The sequence below is a fragment of the Triturus cristatus genome, chromosome 9 (assembly GCF_964204655.1).
Source record: "Triturus cristatus chromosome 9, aTriCri1.1, whole genome shotgun sequence".
Classification (NCBI taxonomy): Eukaryota; Metazoa; Chordata; class Amphibia; order Caudata; family Salamandridae; genus Triturus; species Triturus cristatus.
In genome coordinates this window covers 801,808,882-801,829,162 of record NC_140592.1, presented here as the reverse complement: position 1 = coordinate 801,829,162, position 20,281 = coordinate 801,808,882, and the positions used below count along the sequence as shown (strand labels likewise).

At 40.4% G+C, this 20,281-nt stretch overlaps 2 protein-coding genes across 2 annotated transcripts in view; both read left to right on the top strand.

Moving 5' to 3' along the window:
* The window catches only part of SGPP1 (sphingosine-1-phosphate phosphatase 1), a 106,521-nt gene extending 94,637 nt beyond the window's left edge, over positions 1 to 11,884 (top strand). The window contains exon 3 of the mRNA XM_085626204.1: positions 4,647 to 11,884. Coding sequence (XP_085482330.1) covers positions 4,647 to 5,195 — 549 coding nt within the window. The 3' untranslated portion in view covers positions 5,196 to 11,884. The remainder of the gene's footprint in view (positions 1 to 4,646) is intronic.
* WDR89 (WD repeat domain 89) overlaps positions 1 to 20,281 on the top strand; it is a 220,944-nt gene that overhangs the window by 32,611 nt on the left and 168,052 nt on the right. The window contains exon 2 of the mRNA XM_085626202.1: positions 4,647 to 4,738. The gene's annotated coding sequence lies outside the window, so the exon portion shown is untranslated. The remainder of the gene's footprint in view (positions 1 to 4,646; positions 4,739 to 20,281) is intronic.

Genomic DNA, 20,281 nt, shown 5'->3' with positions numbered 1-20,281 from the left:
GTCCTGCATGGCTGAAGTCAGAGCTTGGATGAGGGAGAATTGGCTTAAAAAGAACTCTGAGAAGACGGAGATTGTGGTCTTTGGGGCGGAGAATTTGGTTTGGACTGACCTGTGTTCGCCTGAGACATGTGGTTCGGTACCCGCTCCAGTGGCCTCTGCTAAAAATATGGGTGTGATCTTTGAGAATACTCTGCAATTTGACTCTCATGTTAATAGAACCTTGAGCTTCTGCTTCTGGATTATCAAGAGCTTGAATAAAAGTTTTCCCTTTCTACCCCGGGGAATTAAGAGTTTTGGTGGTCATTGCGCTTTTTACATCTTTCCTCAACTACTCTAATACCCTGTATTTAAATGGCAACCAGTACTTTCTCAAACTCCAGGTCGTCCAAAATACGGCTGCTTGGTACGTTCTGGGCGTTGAAATGAAAATAAAATTTATAAAGAGCTCTATTACTCTTGGGTGTCAAGGCTCTGGCTCAGGAAAGGGCAAGCCGCCCAGCAGAATTGAAAATTAACCAGATACAAACATTTAACTGATTAAAAAGCCATGTTTTTAGGGCTTTTCTGAAGGCTAGTACCTCTGACTTCTTTTTGAGATCGAGCGACATAGCGTTCCTCAACTTAGACGTATAAGTCACAAGGCTTCTGCCACCCCAATTAGATCTTTTAAATTTGGGAACAATTAGATTAAAGTTAGAGCAAGTTACAGAGTTATGCAAGGCTTTAAAGTAACACATAGGGCTTTAAAGTCTAAGCACTTCTTGACAGGAAGCCAGTTGAGTCAAGGTCTCCGAAACAGACTTGTGTCTGGGGATTTCCAGTAACCGACTTGCTGCAGCATTCTGAAGAATCCGTAATTTGCCTAGGAACATTTTCTGTATTTTTGTAAATTGCACATTACTGTATTCCAATTTAGAAGTTATCAAAACAGAGACCACAGTTTTCTGCAATTCCCACGGGATGAAAGGAAGGATCTTCCTAAGTAACTTAAGCATGAAAAGAGGAAGAGGAGATGGAATTAATCTGACCTTCGGAAGATAACTTACTCTTAAACTGTACACCCAGGTTTTTCACTTTCGTAACCGGACTGGTGAGAGAGCCAAGTTCCTTTGGCCACCAACTCTGAGAACAGAAAAGTGTTTTTGCCAAATAGCAGCACCTCCGTTTTAGGCAAGTTCTGTATCAAGCAGTTATCACCCCTCTATCTTCTGTTGTGAAGCATGCAATTATGGAACCTAGTGGCGGTAGCCTCTGGGCTGCTTGTTGTAGACACCTCAATCTGGGTGTCGTAGGACACCAGTGAGAAACCAAATAATGTTATCAAATTTGTAAGTGGAGTAACTTATAGATTAAAAAGAATAGGGCTCAAAGAAGAGCCCTCTGGAACCTCGCATAGCGATGTAAAAGAGGGTGATGTAAAATCCTCTAAGGCCACAACTTGCTCTTGATTGGTAAGAAAAGATTTCAGAAGAGCGAGAGCTCTATCACTGATTCCAATGGAGAAGAGACGGTCAATGTCGTGATTGACCGTGTCAACTGCCACTGAGGGGTCTAATAAAATCAAGGCTGTGTTTCCCCCAGCATTGAACATTTGTCTAATTTCTTCTGATGCCATTATCAAAGCCAGTTCTGTACTATGTAGGCTTCTAAAGCCAAACTGGGACTAGTTCAGGAGAAGATTATCATAATGATTTCAACTCCCGAGTTATTAGCATTCTGGACAATTTTTGACGGGAATGAAAGCTGCGAGATCAGCTGATAGTTGTTAGGATCAGTGGCATATAAGTTGGACTGCTTGAGAACCGGCAGAATGGAGGCTTTCAAAACATCTCCCGGTGAGGGAAGGATTGCGGACACTATTGGCTACCATTGAGAAAGCGGGTGATTTAGAAAGCTCTTTGGTGTATAATGCTGTTCCCCGGCAGGACTCTAGCTATCTGAGAACCGCCTTCATCTGATTTCCAAACAGACTGGTAAGATATGCAGGACAGATGGAAGTGATTGTCCCTAGATTCTGGAAAGCCAGATAGGATGAACAAGCGTTTTTCAGCGGTAGTGGTCAGGTTAAGGATCACACTCCCTGAACATATTAGGAGTCCATTCTTAGTCTGTGTTTCGTAGGCATGTGAAAACTTGGCTATTTTCGAAACACTACTGCTTCTGCCTGCTTCCCCAGTTTGCACTTGTCGGTGACAGCGTTTTATTGCCTTTTTAGTTTTATGAGCTTTACAAATTAAAATGTATTTACGCCATTGAGGGAAGAGCTAACCTTTTCCAGAATTTATGTATAAGGGTGTAAGTGTTATGAGAAAGCTAAATGAGGTTCCTGGAAATGGGAGCAAATTGAGCGATACCACTGACTGACTGATTTATTTGGTTGCATATAAGTGCTTCGTTTTTGAGGACCTTGCTGAATCATGTGATGTTATACTATAGTACAAAGCTGGGATGAAGTTTAGAAAGGATTCCTCAGTGTATACCATTTTCAATAAGCATAAACTCCGATAATTAAGAAAATTTTAAATCTATGGTGGACTTAGTTATTCGGCATGTAGAGGATTCATTAAAGGCCTCTACAAAATCTGTTATGTTGCGTTACGTTATGCAGATTTGTAGAGCGCATTATGACCCTGGAGGGTATCCTGGCACTGAGCTGGTGTAAGTCTGAAAACATTTTGGGGCTTGTGGGATTACTTGAAAAGCCTTGTCTTCAGCTTCTTACGGCATTGCAAGAAGGCTCTTATGTGATGTGGGAGGTCGTCTCACACTGTAGGAGGGATCTAGCTGAAGGCTCGACTGACTGATCTCTTTTTCCAAATGCATTGAATTTCTTCATGTAGGAGTCTGGACGAGCAACTGTGTTGTTAGGTCTGTGAAAGCAGATGCAATTGTTGAGGTATGCTGGACCAGTGGTATGTAGAGCCTTGAAACTGTGGGCGATGAGTTGGAATTGTGTTCATTTGTGAATGAAGAGTCAGTGGAGCTCCTTAAGTTGTAGTGTTATGTGAGTGCGGTATAGTTAATAGTTAAGTGATTCTGGCAGCTGAGTTTTGAATGGTCTGCAGCCTTCTGGTGAGGTTTTTTTTGTTGATCCTGGACTAGAGGGTGTTCCTGTAGTCCAGCTTAATTGTGACCAGGATGTGTGTGATTGTTTTCTGCTTGCCGATTTGAACCATTTGAAAATCTTTCTCAGCATCTTCAGGGTATGGAAGCATGAGGCAGTAACAGCATTGGCTTTTGGTGGCCATGTCAAGTGTACAGTCAATGGTGATCCTGAGGTTTTTGTTGTGGTTGGTAGGGGTTGCCGGCGCAGCTCCTCCAGATGGGCGGAGGAGCGTCGCCCCTCTGCTTTCTCGCAGTGCGAGAAGCAGAAACATAAAATAGTATTTTAAATACCATTTTATGTTTCTGCTTCTCGCGCTGCGAGAAAGCAGTAGGGTATGCCTGATTGGGGAATGGCGTGTGGGTGGTCCTGCAGGAGTCCAGGGGAGGAGTGGCTTGCCCACTCTGAGTGCGCCCCAGGGCCAACCAAACCAGTCATACACACTCTGCATTTCTCTATGTAGGCTGCAAGCAGCCTACATAGAGAAAATGGCCTCCCCATAGACGCCTGTGAGGTTGGACTCCTAGCCAATCACAACGTTGCCATTGCAGCGTTGTGATTGGCTTAGGGGAGGGAGGCTGCCTGCTTCGTGTATGGAGAGGAGTGAGGAGACTCGACACGAGGCCGGAGGAGATGGTAAGTTTTTTATTTTTTTTTTTTTTTTAAATTAAATTACCCCCCCTTTCCCCAAGCATTGGGGAAGGTAGCAGAAGAGATGTCATTCAGTATGGGTGTGAGCATGAAGCTGATGGGTTGCAGTCCTCTGAAGTAGGTGTGGTGGGGGTAGGGGTCCAATGGAGCCCCTTAGTGGAAAGACTTCATGGTGGCAGCGTTTTCTTCTGGCGTTTTTCTTCCAGGGTGAATTTGGGCCGTGTGGTTAGCGTTGCCCTTGAATGAGTAAAGAATGCAAGCGGTGAGGATTAAATGAAGGTATATGGTAACATAAAATGTAGACTTGCCCATAGTGCAGTTCTTTTGGGGGGATAGGGGCATTTTTAAAGAATATGTATGTTAAAGGCATTTGTGATAGAACCTGATAAATAACTGTTTGTAAGCTCATTTGGGTGTAACATGAATGTTAAGTGACGAAAATATTGGTTTAAGACAAGACCATGAGTAGTTCAAACATTAATAGTAAGCCATTGGAAGGACCACCTACCAATGAAGGGAATAGGATAATTTGATAATTGTTAATATATGAATTTGTTACATGTAAAGAATCAGTTGGGAGATCTGTTTATTCGGATTTAGTGACTATTTGGGAATTTTAAGACCATGTTTCCAGACAAATGTTTGGGTTTCATTTTTCAAAATGCTGCAGTTATCAAATAATTTGAAGCCATATACACACTAACTACCCTTTCTAATTGAGCAGCTAATGTGCTTATTTTTGACCATGGGAAATGTAATGAATGTTCGTATATTTTATTAGTGGATTTATGATCTCCTCTACAGACAGTAAACATACGTTTAGACTGTGGGTCCCAAATGTGACTTACATGCACTTAAATTAAGTCTCTTTTCTGTTTTTCTCACTAAACAGGACGTGATTGCTGGATTTCTGTATGCAATTCTCATCATGGTGGTCTTCCATCCTGCATTAGAACTGATTGACAACTTCAACCTAACGTTCAAGTACGCACCAATAATTATCATCGGTCTTCATTTGGCCATGGGTATATTTTCCTTCACTCTTGACACCTGGAGCACTTCACGTGGTGATACAGCTGAGATCCTGGGCAGCGGGGCTGGCATTGCATGTGGTTCTCACGTTAATTACTTGTTGGAACTAATGATTGATCCATCGCCAGACCAGTTGCCTTTTATTCCTGCTCCTATTACGCTGACTCTCTTTGGAAAAGTTGTGCTTAAGTTTATAATTGGAGTAATGCTACTGCTCTTGATAAGAGGTATCACGAGAAAGGCTACAATCCTTCTGACCTGCAAAATCTTCAACATACCATGCGACGATATTCGGATGGCACGACAACATATGGAGCTGGAGCTTCCTTATCGATATATCCCCTATGGAATGGTTGGGTTTAGTGTTATTTTTATAGTACCTTACGTTTTTACTCTAATTGGGTTGTAAAAAGGCATATTCACAGTCCAAATGCTAGAACTTGATAACCACTCAAGTTGGTGCACATTTTGAATTATGGAAGATCTTGGAGGCCTTCTTTTAACATTCTCCACATTAATTACAGGTTACTGGGCAAGAAACCACTATTATGCAATTGCTTGTTTTGTCCCAACTTCCTACAGACGATTTACATGGCATACCTTTGCACTGGATCGAGCAAGCAGTCATGTCCTCTTATAAAATTTATATTTCTTTGCACTTATGATCTAGGAGGCAGGCTTTGGTTAAAGGTATGACCACAAATGCTACTTGTTGCAGGTACTGTAACAGCTTAATGATTGTGCCTTTATGTTGCTTAACTAACATATGCCATGTAAACTGTGATCTGAAATAGGACTACAGAGTTAAAAAAATAAATCTGGCAAATTGTATTTTTATATATATTTTAGTTAATAGTAGTTTCTATTACTTGCCTCATTTTAAGTATTCCATATTTATAGATGCAAAGTATGCAGCTTGGAGAAGCTGATTGAACAGCACGGTATGTTCGCAGGAGTTGTGTGCCGATTTGTATTCCCTAAACCTAGACTGCAGATAAAAGCAAAATGTAAAACCAGACCATGGGAATGTAAATAACATATTAAGTGTTTTGGGATTGGAAACGACATTACTAAAGCCCAGTTTAAATCTATAATTTCCTAATTTTAAAGAATTGATTTAAGTCACAAGCCGTTCTACCATCGGCCTTTTTAAGAGAAATTAAATGTGTATTATTTTTTCAGATTTAGTTTTGTTGAGGAGAGAGTCCAACTGAAAACGTAAATTTCATAGGGAAAGGACCGATCTGTAAACCTCATCAGGGCAGTTTTATTTGAGCTGCATTACAGTTCACTTTACATATAAACCACATTCAGTGCACAGCATATGTTTACTCATAACAACAAGTTTGTTTCTACGTAGAAATGGATATGCTCAGGGAGGAAGGCACGGACAGACTTCGAAGAGTATTATATAAAGTTATCTGGGGCTTACAATAAAATAAACTATTGTAAGGCATCACGGTTTGGACGTTTGTAAGTTTGTATGTCACAAGTTGGTAAAGTGCTATATGTTTCGAAGTTAGGATGCAGGTTTAGCCAGAGTAAAAATTACAATAGTTACAGGGTTGTGAGTAGACTAGTTTTATAATAGAAATGCTAAACAAAGGGTTGTTTCTTGCTACTTAGTTCTTTTAGTGTACTTGGAAAATGGAAGTCTCATAACGGATGTGCAATAATGCTTTTCAGCAAATATTATTTAAGCCTACTAGATCCCTTTCATCACGGATGGAGCTCATTTCTGCCCTCAAATTGTCACAGTAAGACACCGTGATTACTTTTTCTGTTAGGCGCTGTAACTTGTTACATTTCTCCTACACTTCATCAACAACATGCTTATTTTGCTGGAACAATAGAGACAGTGTCCCACTCTCCATATTGAGGCAGAAAGTTGCGTTTAGGCAAAGGCTCCTCTCGCTAGGAACAGCAACCACAAGTTCTCAAAGATTCACAAACTGTAGCTGATGATAAGATCTGCACAGATCCCGTCACAAGGTAAATGATTTTTTGGGTCTTTTAATGGTTCCACCAGCCTGTCTCTCGGTACGCGCACATACAATTGCACAAATTGTTTACCAAAGCAAATTAGTACTCCTTTCTCTGAAATCCACTAACGTGTTTAAGGTTTTGTTTTTCTGGAGTAAAATGAACCTGAAGAACCTACAGATCACATTAACAAGGAAGTGATAACAATCCTGGTTGATTTGTTTTGTTTTTTGGATGTTGCTGTTTTTCACAGTGGCCTTACGGCGTTTCCTTGTTTACAGCTGCACCACTTAATGTGTTTACTTTGAATGTACATAAAGAATAAAACTATATAGGGCTGATGGTAGTCATATGAATAGTCTGCATTTGAAAGTTGGGTACTAGACCTATTTTAGTTGGTCGTTTCTGAATAAACAACAAGAGCATTGAACTATAGAGATCTTTATTTTATACATGTCTTATTTTAATGCCTCTTTAAAAGGCATCTTACTTCATCTGTTCAACGTTTTTTTTGTATATGTCTTCATCATTTTCTCTTTTTTTCTTTTGTAGGCATACATGTGACCATTAACATATGAATATTTGACTGTTATTAACCGTACATTAAGTGGTTTCAACCCCCTAATTCACATTAACATAATTACTTTGAGCCATGAATTTCAGCCAGTGGGTTTTCAAGTAATATGTATTAGAAATTCATAACTGGTATGGCCTGTTATCGTCTTTTCATATCATCCCTTAATTTTCCTGATGTTTACAAGCCACTCATTAGGCTGCCTACCACCTTGCTGCATTCTGGAACTATCTGCTTCCGGGTGCATTTCACATATTCTATTTCCCAAACATGTCCGCACAAAATAAACCAGACTAGCAAAAGAAACGGAGTGAATTCCGTTTCATTCTGGCTTGTAAATTTGGAGAACTTTTATTTGCTGTATTAGACCTTTTTTTCGTGTGAAACATGACCTGTGGAGCATTGAGTTTTTTTTAGTTTTTTTTTTTTTTAAATTACCCGCAACCACCCATCTCCCCAGAATATTACAACTCCCAATTTTATTGACTAGCCTCAACCGATGAAAGGTTTGGTTCAAAGTGATCACCAAAGGTCAGTGAGACAGACTTTGTCTGGGGGGTATAATTTACACACGTGTTTTTGCACTTTTTAGAGGTTTTAAAAGCTGTATCACATAGCCAAAAATCCTTACCTGTAAATGCCTCTCCCATTTGAAAGGAATTGTCTTTGCAATGCTTTAATGGTGCCCAGAGCAGCCAATGGGAAGCCTAAAAACCTTTCTTGTACGTAATCCAGGGATCGGGTAAAGTTGCTCAATAATGAGATGTGATTTATTGGTTCTGGAATCGTTCACTAACCTCCGTACTTTGTCATGACACCACAACACTTTTTTGGCCCAAGCACTACCTTGCACACTTTCTCTCTCTCTCTCTAGTTATGCTGGCACCATTCAGTGATGATAGGCTGCAAATCTGCACCAGGGCCTTAACCACAGTATAAAATACAGTTACAATATTTTAACTATATAAAATCCTCATAGGCCAGATATATATACAAAACCCTTCCAAAAAAAGAAAACGGGTACTAAACCAGTACTACTAATTTATTATTTTACACCAGTTAACTGACGATGCATAAAGAAGATGCTTTTCTACCAGCTGGAGTCTTGCTCAAGACTGGACATACTAGTCCTTTTTTTTGTTGTTTCTATGCTATTAGTCACTCTCTCCTCTACTGTACTCCACAGTCAGGCTCTTTCTTAATTTTCAATGCATTTTTATAAATGGTGTTTGCAGACTGCTTTTTTCGTTCTGCCCCTTTTGTTACAGGGGTTCTGCTCCTCTCCCCTCGCTTGTTCTTCACATTGTAATAGCAATATTAAGTTGCTCCTTGTATTCATTTAAGAGTTGTGCATTATTTTACACCTACATACATTTCCTTTGCAGGCTCCCATGGGACCAAATCCACCTTTACACTGTATAGTTTCCATTACTTTTTCAGTAAATCAATCTGTTTTCCAATTATCAAGATATCTGCTTGTGCATTTTATAATCCTAGCACTTTTTTGTCACATTATAATGGCAATATTAATTGTTACCAATGTTTAAAAAGTTGGTTTAGCTGGGGTATCAGACTGGGTATGAGTAAAATAATTTTTCAAAGCCACTGTGATATAACTATCAATATTCCAAACATTGGCTTGATATTAGGATCATGTCCAACATACATGTGGTCTAAATCATTAAAAGACTTAAGCGGTGAAAAAGCCAGTGCATTGATAATCACCAGTAACCTTAAAATGTAAGATACAGCCCAAAGACGAATATGTTGGAAATATTATCAATGTAACATACTTGTAGGACATATGTTTGGGAAAACTAAACCGAAAACTATCAAACATTAATTTTTAATTTACATTTTGTGATGTCGGTGTCAACAGACATTTTAATAGTACAACATGCTTGCAAAAAGATTATTGATAATTTGCAGGTAATAAGAACTAAATATAAAAGCTATCAGATCAGTCACCCAAAGGAACTTCAGAAAACCGTGGAATCAATCACATTTTTGGCAGTTTCCGAAGTGTAGAAAGGGGGATAGTGATAGAGTACATAGCTACACCCGATGGAGGAAATGCTGTAAATGTAATAAAAGAATATGTGAGTGAAACACAATAGTCGGTATAATAAATGTTTGAGTGGACAAATCGCAATGTCCTCCAAAGAGCTATAAAATACACAAATGGATAATTGTATTTTTTCACTAAATCAATCCATCATTATTCAAACTACACCATTTGAATGGTGGATTCAGGTCCACTACAGGCTATAAAATGAATTTGTCTCTATAGTGTAGTAATGCACAATTCTGGATTGAAAAGAAATAGTGATGTGGGAACCACAGTGTGACGAGTATAAAAGGGGAGAGTTTTTGAATCCCTTCATAAAGCAGTAGAACGAGAAGGAAAAATAACTAAAACAAGCACTGCAACTATCCAGCTGTTTTGGGGAAAATGAGGAAAGATGACTTGGCTGTGGCTAGAGTGAGTGAATATAAACAGAAAAAAAAGCACTCAATTTGCGAAAGTTGATCCAGGAAGCTTTGCTGTAAACCTATTTCTTTTTTGAAGCGTTTGAATTGTGTTTATTTTTAAACATGAGCCGACGTGTTTTCCTTGGACGTGATCGTTGTCTGGTCAGAGGTTGTTTAATAAAAATCCTTTATGATTAATTTTGTAAATATTGTTTGCATATGTGCTAATGCATTCAGATAAACTAACCCAGCTTTATTTACATCGATCCCACCATAAATTTGGCAGAGAATGAAGACGGCCCTTGCCAGATGAGAACCTTTTAGCTTTTAAAGTTGGGGAAACAAATGACAGGAATTACGTTGCAAATACTGAAATTGCCAGATGGTTCTATGATTTTGTATTGTGGACAATTAAATGCCCAAAGAACGTTTTAGATAAACTTTGCATCCATGTCCTTGAAGTGCAAGTTCTATCAGTTTTTGCTGCACTGTGTGTTGGAAGTAAAGTTTATACAACGTTCTAAATGGTACGTTAATGAAGGGTGCAGATATAAAGTCGAATGCGTACTTGTCTCATCTTAGTCCAGTGTAGCAGCACGTGGTTTTAAGAGCTTGACAGAAATCAAGACTACCCAGTCTTTTTATCAGTCGAAAGAGTTGGTCATCCTCCTCTGTAGACTTGCTGCTGAGATAAGAGTTCTATTTATACAGCCTCGTTAGAAGGATCCCAAATATCGTCTTTTTTGTATATGTTAATTTAGAAAGAAATGACAGTACAGACGTTTAAAGTACATGCCTAGGTTAAATACATATTTTGTCATATTCCTGCTAATCTAGAAGCAGCAGCACAGCCACTTACTCCATCCATCCTTTGCATGATGGCCAGCCATGGGTGTTAGCTTGGGAACGTTTGGGTATTATACTGGCGATAGCACTCTTGAGGGGTTCTGGAGCAAGTTTGATTTATGCTTTTTTTTCAGCATCTTATGAAATGGCATATGGAGCCTGAATGGTAAATGTTAAGATGGGCAATTAACTGGTGTTCGTATTCAATAACGCAATATAGTCTAAACCACATTATGCAAGCCATCTCATTCGTTTACGAAATAAAAGATTTGAGGTGCATTTACGAGACAATATTTTACCTTCATTGTAGGATGATGGCAGCTGCATTGCAGGATGCATTCTTTACTCAGTAATGTTGTTAGTTTTATAAAATAATTTTTTGTGCATGATCACAAGTTTGTCGTGTTTCACATGCATTTGTTGTGATGGTTTACAATATATTGGTGAGCGAATGCACTATCAATGGTACTACTGTTATTGTCTGTCTTTTTTGTTTCTACATTTTCAAATGTTCATGCTATATTTTCCTTTTGTCAAATAACTTTGAATTTAAAGGTTCTGTGTGTAACCCGGCCCGTAAAACGCTATTTTTATTTAATTATAAGTTCGTAATACTCTGTCAAAATCGCCTCTATTTTGAGACATTTCTGAATGTTGTAAAACTCATTAAAACGGGCATGCAGTACTACAATACAATAAGTAAAAATTTGTAAAAGAAAATTCTTTTTACAAAATGGAAATCGTGGATTGTTGAGAATGATTTCACAGAAGACAATATGATTAGAATAGTGAAGTTTTTGCCATAAACTGTTTGGCAGCTGTAACGTTGTCATTGTTGTATGGTCCTTGTTTTTCACATGTTAACATTTTACTGTTTTTGTTTTAAACCAAATGTTGTGTAAATTGCCATCTAAGGACTGTTAATTTGAGTTTGAGCTGGCTTATGAGAGATAATCAAGCTATTTTTAAATACACCATTCTTAAAAAAAATATATCTTGTCCCTTTATTTTTTGAACTTCATCAATGTCTATTACTTTTGTTTTAAACCAAGTGTTGTGTGAATTGCCATATAATGCCTGTTAATTAAAATGTACTTAGTTTGAGAGGTCAAGCAAGCTACTTTTAAATACACCATTCTTTAACAACCCTCCATTTCCAGTTATTTTTAAAATTACATCAACTTGTTGCAGTAAAATAAAATGAAGGTGTGCAGTGTTCATTACTCCTTGAGTTGTCTTGATTTTTTTATTTTTAAATCCCAGCGATAACAAACCAACTCTGAGAAACACAATTTAATCATGAACCTTGCAATTGGGATTATGTGGCCACTAACGTACCTCTGTTCATTTAGCCAAGGTGCAGAGAGCTGCCGCCAGACATGTTGTGCATCGCAACCAAAGAGCCTAGTTGATTAGCACCAAAATGACTCCTAGTTCTTAAGTATTCTTAAAATCGTAGATTCCTTACCTGAATAATATCCCAAGATACCAGGAGCATTGCTGAGAAAATTCTCAGGATCAGTCTGCATGTTAGGTGGCTCAATGGTGACTCCACATCGTGCTGGAAATGTCCAAGCAAAGACACATATAAGTGCCACCCCTGCGCGCTGACATCAGTTCCTGTCTTTCGACACATTTAGATCCGGACCTCTGCTCCTAACTATATTGTTTTTCCAAGACTTGCAACTGTACACCGTGTGTAAGAGACAATTTCTCCCCCAAAACACCAGGATTCAAGCTGTGCCATGACTGCAGTAAGCAGATGTCGGTCATGGAACCACAGCATTTGTTACTTTTGATGCTTGGAACCCGGTCACAGCTCAAAGTCATGCATTAAATGCTCCCTGATGCACCCGAAGACTATCTAAGAATGGGAAGTGAAGAAGCTGCATCTCCGGACAGGAAAAGGACACGGTCAAAAAATAGATCCTGCTCCAAGTCGTGGGGCTGTTCGCGATCATGTTCTCTGAGTCAGTCCTTCATGAATTCCTGTTTTGCTGTAAGTCTTCTGATAAGTTGAAGACAAGTCCTAAGTGCAAGAAGGCCAAGCAGGGCTTGACCCCATGCTGGCACTTGAAATTAAGTGAGAAGGCTCAAGGACATCAGTCAAAAGGTCATACCTCTCCACTAAAGCATCTTCCAACTCATATCAAGTCCAGCAGTTTTTTTTGGGGTTCTGCAAGTTCCCCGGGTAATCATCTACCAGAGAGCAAAATGCAGACTTGAAGGAGGCCATGCTGGATCACTTTCAGATGCTTCCAGCTCCCTCTGGCAAGCTTCTGGCCCCACAGAGCAGGGAGGGGCTCCAATTTGACTTCCACTTGGCCATCTCTTAGCTCCAACTGACCCTGTTGGAGTTGTACCTTGGACCCATCCAGACACTGGGTCATACTGCCAGTCCCATCTGTGCCAATACTGACTTAGCTGGGACCAAAATCCAATGCCTCTGTCTGACCCCTGAACCATTGGTGTCTCCTTCTAGGGGTATGTCGTGCTGTGAGATTGCAAATGTGCAGACATGCAATTTGATGCCAGACGCTAATTGTCAGACTCTTCCTCAATGCCAGTACGATCAGAAGCTAGAGGCATTATTTGGATCCGACTCTGATTCAGTTCAGGGGATGAAGAATGTTCTCCATGAGACTGATGATGACTAGGAAGCAAGCATCCATGTTTTTCCTCACTATACGAATGATGGGCTATCCCTCGATCTTCCATATCGAGGGACAGCCCATATCGATAGATCCACAGCGACTGAGTTAGCGGGCCACCAATGGGAGAAGCTGCCTGTTTTGCTGTAGTTTTGCAAAGAGCAGCAGAGATGCCAGATTTACAGTTGCATGCTATTGAAACCAAGGCAGATTTGTTAACTGAGGTCTTTCAGTCCGTTCCAAACTCTCCTTAGCTACTATTAACATGGATTGAGGCCCTTACAGAGATATCCTTATTGCCACTTGGTCTGTGCTCATGCCTTTCGGTCTATCAACCTGTTCCCGGGCGACATAGGCCACCCCCGGTGATCCTAAGTTTGAAAACTTGGTGGTACAGACATCGAAGAATAAAGTCACTTCTAATGACATGAATACATATGTCTCATGCCTCAACTGGTTGCTGAAGGAAGGCTCACTACAGTCATGGACCACTTTAAGACCATGGCCAAACTCCTGACCTCTTTCTGGTTTTCCATCAACAAGCCGAAGATTGAGCTGAGCCCCATAAAGAGGATTCCCATCATTGGGGTGGTTTTAGTGTTCTGGTGTTTAAGGCCTTTCCAATAATAATATTCTGCAGCACTTCCAAGTAATTCAGGGTATCATTGCGATGTGTCAGGTTCAACGCTGGATCTTAGTGAGGGCGGTTCTTTGGCTTTCTTGACTCCTCAGGTAATGAATCCTTGTTTTGAATGCCAGAACACAGATGTGGGTCCTGCATTGGAAGCTTTTGTTTCGGTGGGTCTAGTAACAGGACTGCCTCTCAGACCTGTCCCCTTGCCCTGGCAGGGGACAGGTCAGGATCTTCTGTGGTGTGACTAGTGCCAGCGTATGCTGCAACACGTCATTTTCCGTCCCTCACCCAGACTTAGCATTCAGGACAACTGCATTTCTCGGTTGCACGAATCATCTGTGAAAAGTGGATATCCGTGTCATACAGTCTCTGGTAGAGAATCTTCCCCATATAAACCTTTTGGTGCTTCAGGCGTTCTACATCTCCCTGAAAGCCTGCCTGCCATCATTCAAGGAATGGCTGCAGTAGGACCGTGCATACAACACAACTGCCTTAGGGTCCTGGAACCTGTCTCAAGAGGCCCTTTACCTATGGAAATGGTTGAAAAAGCAAAACATCTTTATGGTAGCCAACCATCTAGCAAGATCTCTGAATGACAGTGCAGACAAGCTCAGCAGACGTCAGCTGCTGAGTCATGAGTGGCATCTCCTTCCCGAAATGGCACAGCACATCTTTGACCAGTGTAGCATGCCATGGTCCGATCTGTTTGACCAGCACGGACGTGCAGTATAAGTACTACTGTCCTCTGGAGTTTTCTCCAAGAAAGTCACTGGAAATTGCATTTTAGCTGTGATGGTACATATGTCTCATGCACGCATTCCCATCACTACATCTTACCTGCCTCAGAAAGTTCGGACTAACTGGGACAGGGCAATATGGTACCCGTAGCTGCTGAGCATGAGCATTTGCTCTCTAAACTTGCCACCACTTTGGGAACACCACATATCTCAGCCACAGGGGTGGGTCCTGCACCGGAATCTCCGCCACCTACATCTTGTGCGGAAATTGATCGTTGACAGTGAAATGCATTTGATTTAAATCTTGTACCGTGATGCATCGATCAAACGTCTAACTCCCTCGAAGCACTTTGTCATGCTGCATTGGGACCTTAATTTTGTGTTTATCTCTTATGTTTACACCTTTTAAGCCAGTACACAGTTGCTCAAAGAGACCACTGGCGATAAATACTGTCTCCTAATAGCCATCACTTCTGCGTGCCCTGTGTGTGAACTGCAGGTACTTTCTTAGGAACTTCTCTACACCATCTTGTTTGCAGACTATTCGTGCTGAGGATCTGGATGGCCTTTTTACCCAAAATCATGACACCTTTCCAAGTTGGCTGGTCAGTCACTTTGCCAGCATTTTACGCTCAACCTCCCTCTTCGTAAGAGGTGAGACTCCATCTGCTCATGCCTAAAACGGCATCAAGCTTTTACATTGACCTCACAAGAGACCATTGTGCGGATTCTCTGGAGCAAAGAAAGGGAAGTCAGTTCAGAAAGGAACCTTGTCAATTTGGCTGGTGCTCCGCATTAAAATCTGGTACTGATGATACAGCCCCTGCAAGGCATGCCGACTCCTTCCACCAGGTCCAAAGCCGCTATGACAGGATTGGCATGGGGCTACTGGTTCTGGACATCTTTCAGCTGTGAAGTGGGGCATCTGTGTACATATTTATACTACTGCCTTCACAATCGGGTCTGGCATGTAGGCAATTTTGTCTGCTCTGTCCTGCTAGACTTCTGATTAAGTCCCCTCTCCAGATCCTCCTCTTTGGGAGATACTTCTGGCGTATCTACCTTTAAGGTGAGGAATCGGACTTTAGATGTGCCCATCAGAAGATCAAATTACTTACAGCATTGGTGAATTGTCTCTGTCTCTGTTCATCTTTTCATCTATATCATATCATATCATATCAAAGAAATACAATACAACATACTAAATACAAAATGGGGCTTTAGGTCATTTCTCTTCAGTAGTTGGTGCTTGAAGCAGTGAATAGGCAAAGTAGTTTAATGTGTGTTTCATTTGTAATATAATGTATTTCTCATTTTTTATCCTATGTGTGTGTGCTGCTTTCGGCATTGGCCGCATGACGCATTTTGTAGGTAATAGTAAGGTCTGGCTGGGGAATGCTTATGATTAAAACAGATATATACATAATTTATTATTAGATATATTTTTTTGCATACTTAAGAGTGAGACTGTGGCTCAGCCAGGGTGTTGTTTCGCCAGAGTATAGCTACTGATTTGGCAAACGCACAGTGTTTCCAAAACTAGAGTACTTACCCTCCAATCAGCTGTGAGAAGTGCCTTTTAGTTCCAGCCTGGGCAATCCATATGCTGCTCTGCGCGGCATGCTGTAATCTAGACTGAGTTGAAGCACCTCCCATCTTTTCCATTCGTTCCTATTTAATTATTGTTTTAATTTTTAGGCCTGTTAATGACGTGCCCACTTTCATTTTCACCATTGTGTCTTGTTTCCTCCTTCTGGCAGCCTGTGCCCTGTGCCGTCTCTCCCTTCACCCAGCCCCCACAACCCTTCCGAGATTGCTGCTAGTATTTTAAGTGATTTGCTCAAAATCTTTGTATGTTGAGCTGATGCCGAGACTCGAACTCCCGAGTCGGCAGCTCGCCCCTTCACATAATGTTTGATGCTGTTTCATTGATTCCTTTTTTTTAATCTTTTTAAATGTTGCCAGGTGGAGTCATTTATAAGCTCAAATGCTGTTCCAGTCACATTGCATATCATCTCTCCCCACCACCTCACCGCTTTCAATTTCACCATCTCGTCTTGTTTCCTGTTTGCCCTGTGCCATCTCTCCCTACCCTTTCACCACCCCTCCGAGATCGCTGCTTGTATTTTCAGTGAATTGCCCAAAATCACAGGACACCGTTTTCATTTTCACGATTGCGTCTTGCTTCCTGCTCGTGGCAGCCTGCTGTCCCTGTGCCGTCGCTCCCCTACCACTTCACCACGCACCCACCACCCCTTCGAGATCGCTGCTTGTATTTTAAGGTTGCCCAAAATCACAGGATTCTGAGCTGACGCCGAGACTCAAACTGCAGAGTCGACAGCTCTGACCGCACGCCATTCACAGCATGTTTGATGCAGTTTCATTGCAGGCTTTTTGGTCTCACCTAAGCCAGCGCATGCGCCGCTCTGCAAGGCATTAAGTAAGGGCTTTTGAGCTCTGAACACACGCTCTTGCGAGGTTTTTTTTTTCTTTTTTTTTCTGAGCCCGCAATTGGCTTGTGCATGTGTCTTTTTTAAAAACAGCACGCAATTGGTGCAAGGTGGGTGATTGTCCCGCCTTGTTTGTTGGATGGCCTAGGGTCCGCGGGTACAAGCTTCAACCTCATCTGTCTCCAATTATCGCGTTGGCGGTAATTGCAAACAGATGGTACTCTTTTTTTTTTTTTATTACCTATTTTGTTTCGTTTTGGAATTTCTCCAGCGCTAAAATCCTTAGCTGCAGCCCCATCTACTAATAGATTAAAGAACTTGCTCACCCATCTCAGGGTCACATTGAACAAACCTTTAAACAAATGAACGCCAGTCCAAATGCCTTAAGAAATGGGCAGTACGCCCTGATGTTAAAAAAACACTCGCTTTGTGGTGTGGAAAATTACTTGCACAAGACCAACAGGATCCTTGATAAATGTGTCTACAAACAAGCTGCAGCTGATTATCACAAGCTGTCCTCTGGGTGCACTACCCTTTCTTTATAAGCAAAATCTCCCAAGCCACAAATAACACCAACGTGTATTTTTGAGAGTACAGATGCTTGCCAGCCAATCCATCTTGGATACGCTTTTTTTTTTTTTTTTTTATTGTTTCCCGTAAGAATGAACCTTGTGTTCTGTGTTTAGTAAAACGTTAAACGTACAAGTGACATGCGTAGGGCACAGAGTGAAGTTGAAAAGCACAGTAGACAAATTCAGAAATCCTTACATTTCGAGCAGCAAATCCGAGTGCTGCCCTAAGCATGCTTGTAAAACTGCCCCAGGCACGAAAAAACATGTTTACAACATTTTCTTTTTTATTACACATCGATACTGTAACAAAAAGCCCTGTCTGTACCACGGAGTTGTCTTGTGTCCAGAAAGCACTGCTTGCAGATGTGCACAGCGGAAGCAGCAGCTGGTGACAAGCGCATGAGCAGGATGGGTTTAGAGTGACTCGGTCCAGAGTGAAAAGGCAGCAAATGACACATAATTACACTCTACTGAATACAACGTTCTCCCATAATACCAAACAGTACCACATAATTACACTCTACACATTTCAATATAAATACACTCCACATAATACCACTCAGTACCACATAATCACACATCACAATTACTCTATTCAATGCAACATAAATACACTCCACACAATACCACTCAGTGACATAATTATATGCTACATAATTACACTGCACTCAATACAACATATACTCCAAATAATACCACTTAGTGCCACATAATTACACTCTACTAAATACAACATACACTCCACATAATACCACTCAGTGCCATAAATTACACATCACAATTACACTCTAGTCAGTGCAACATAAATAAGCTCCACATAATACCACTCAGTGCCATAAATTACACATCACAATTACTCTATTCAATGCAACATAAATACAGTCCACCTAATACCACTCAATGTAACATAGTTACAAGCCACATAATTACTCTACTCAATAAAACAAATACATCCCACATACCACTCATTACCACATAATTACACGCCACATAATAACACTACTCAATACAACATAAATACACTCCATATAATACCACTCAGTGCCACATATTTACACTATATGCAACATAGACTCGACGACATACCACTCAGTACCACATAATTACACGTTGGATAATTACACTATTCAATGTAACATAAATACACTACACATAATACCACTTTGGCACATAGTTTCACGCCACATAATTACACTACTCAATGTAACAGAAATGCACTCCACATATTACCACTCAGCACCACATAATTACACATCACATAATTACACTCTATTCAATGCAACAGAAATACAGTCCACCGAATACCACTCAATGTAACAGTTACAAGCCACATAATTACACTCTACTCAATAAAACAAATACATCCCACATACCACTCAGTACCACATAATTACACACCACATAATAACACTACTCAATACAACATAAATACACTCCATATAATACCACTCAGTGCCACATATTTACACTATATGCAACATAAATACAGTCCACCTAATACCACTCAATATAACATAGTTACAAGCCACATAATTGTACTCTACTCAATAAAACAAATACATCCCACATACCACTCAGTACCACATAATTACACACCACATAACACTACTCAATACAACATAAATACACTCTATATAATACCACTCAGTACCACATAATTACACGTCGCATAATTACACTCTATTCAATGCAACATAAATACACTCCACATAATACCACTTTGGCACATAGTTACACGCCACATAATCACTCTCTCCTCAATGCAACATAAATACACTACATAATACCACTCAGTGTCACATAATTACACACCACATAATTTCACTATACTCAATGCAACAAAAATACACGCCTCATAAATGCACTCTATACCAGATACCATCAATCAACATAAATGCACTCCACGCCATTACACAAATTTCACTAAGCATGATTTCACTCAACACCACAGTTCCAGGCCACACAATTCAACTCCACACATTTCCAATACACACCACATAATTACACACCAAACAACATTTCAACTCCACAATCCACAACGTACCTCCAATCCACACCATATAGTTTCACCACCTGAGCACCAAACATCATTCACCACCACCATTTTGCATCAGCACACCACCCAAGCATCACGTTAGTCTGCCCTTGGAATATGGCATCTGTTGAGTCTCCCCTAGTGTCTGTCCGCTGCTCGTGTTCTAATTAAATTACTGTTTTCCAACTCCACTCCCCCGTAATTTATGTTCCGCTCCCCCATAACAAAAAAATTTATAACAAACAAGCATAAGAACAAGCAGGAAGAAGTTGCCAGCAGTGCAAGTACAAAAAAAAACTAGAAAACATGTTTTATGATAAAATCTTGTTTAATCTGGTTTTTCAGTTATATATAATATCGTCTTCGTTTGTATAAAAGTAACAAGAATGCCTAACACTTTTTGTTATAACTTTTCAACATAATGCACAGCAGCCACAATGCTCTACAACATAGCCAAAAGCTCTAGCTAAACACATAAGATCCCGAAGGGGAGACCTATTGTCTATGCCAATGCTTGTTTAAAAATGTTGCCAGGTAGAGT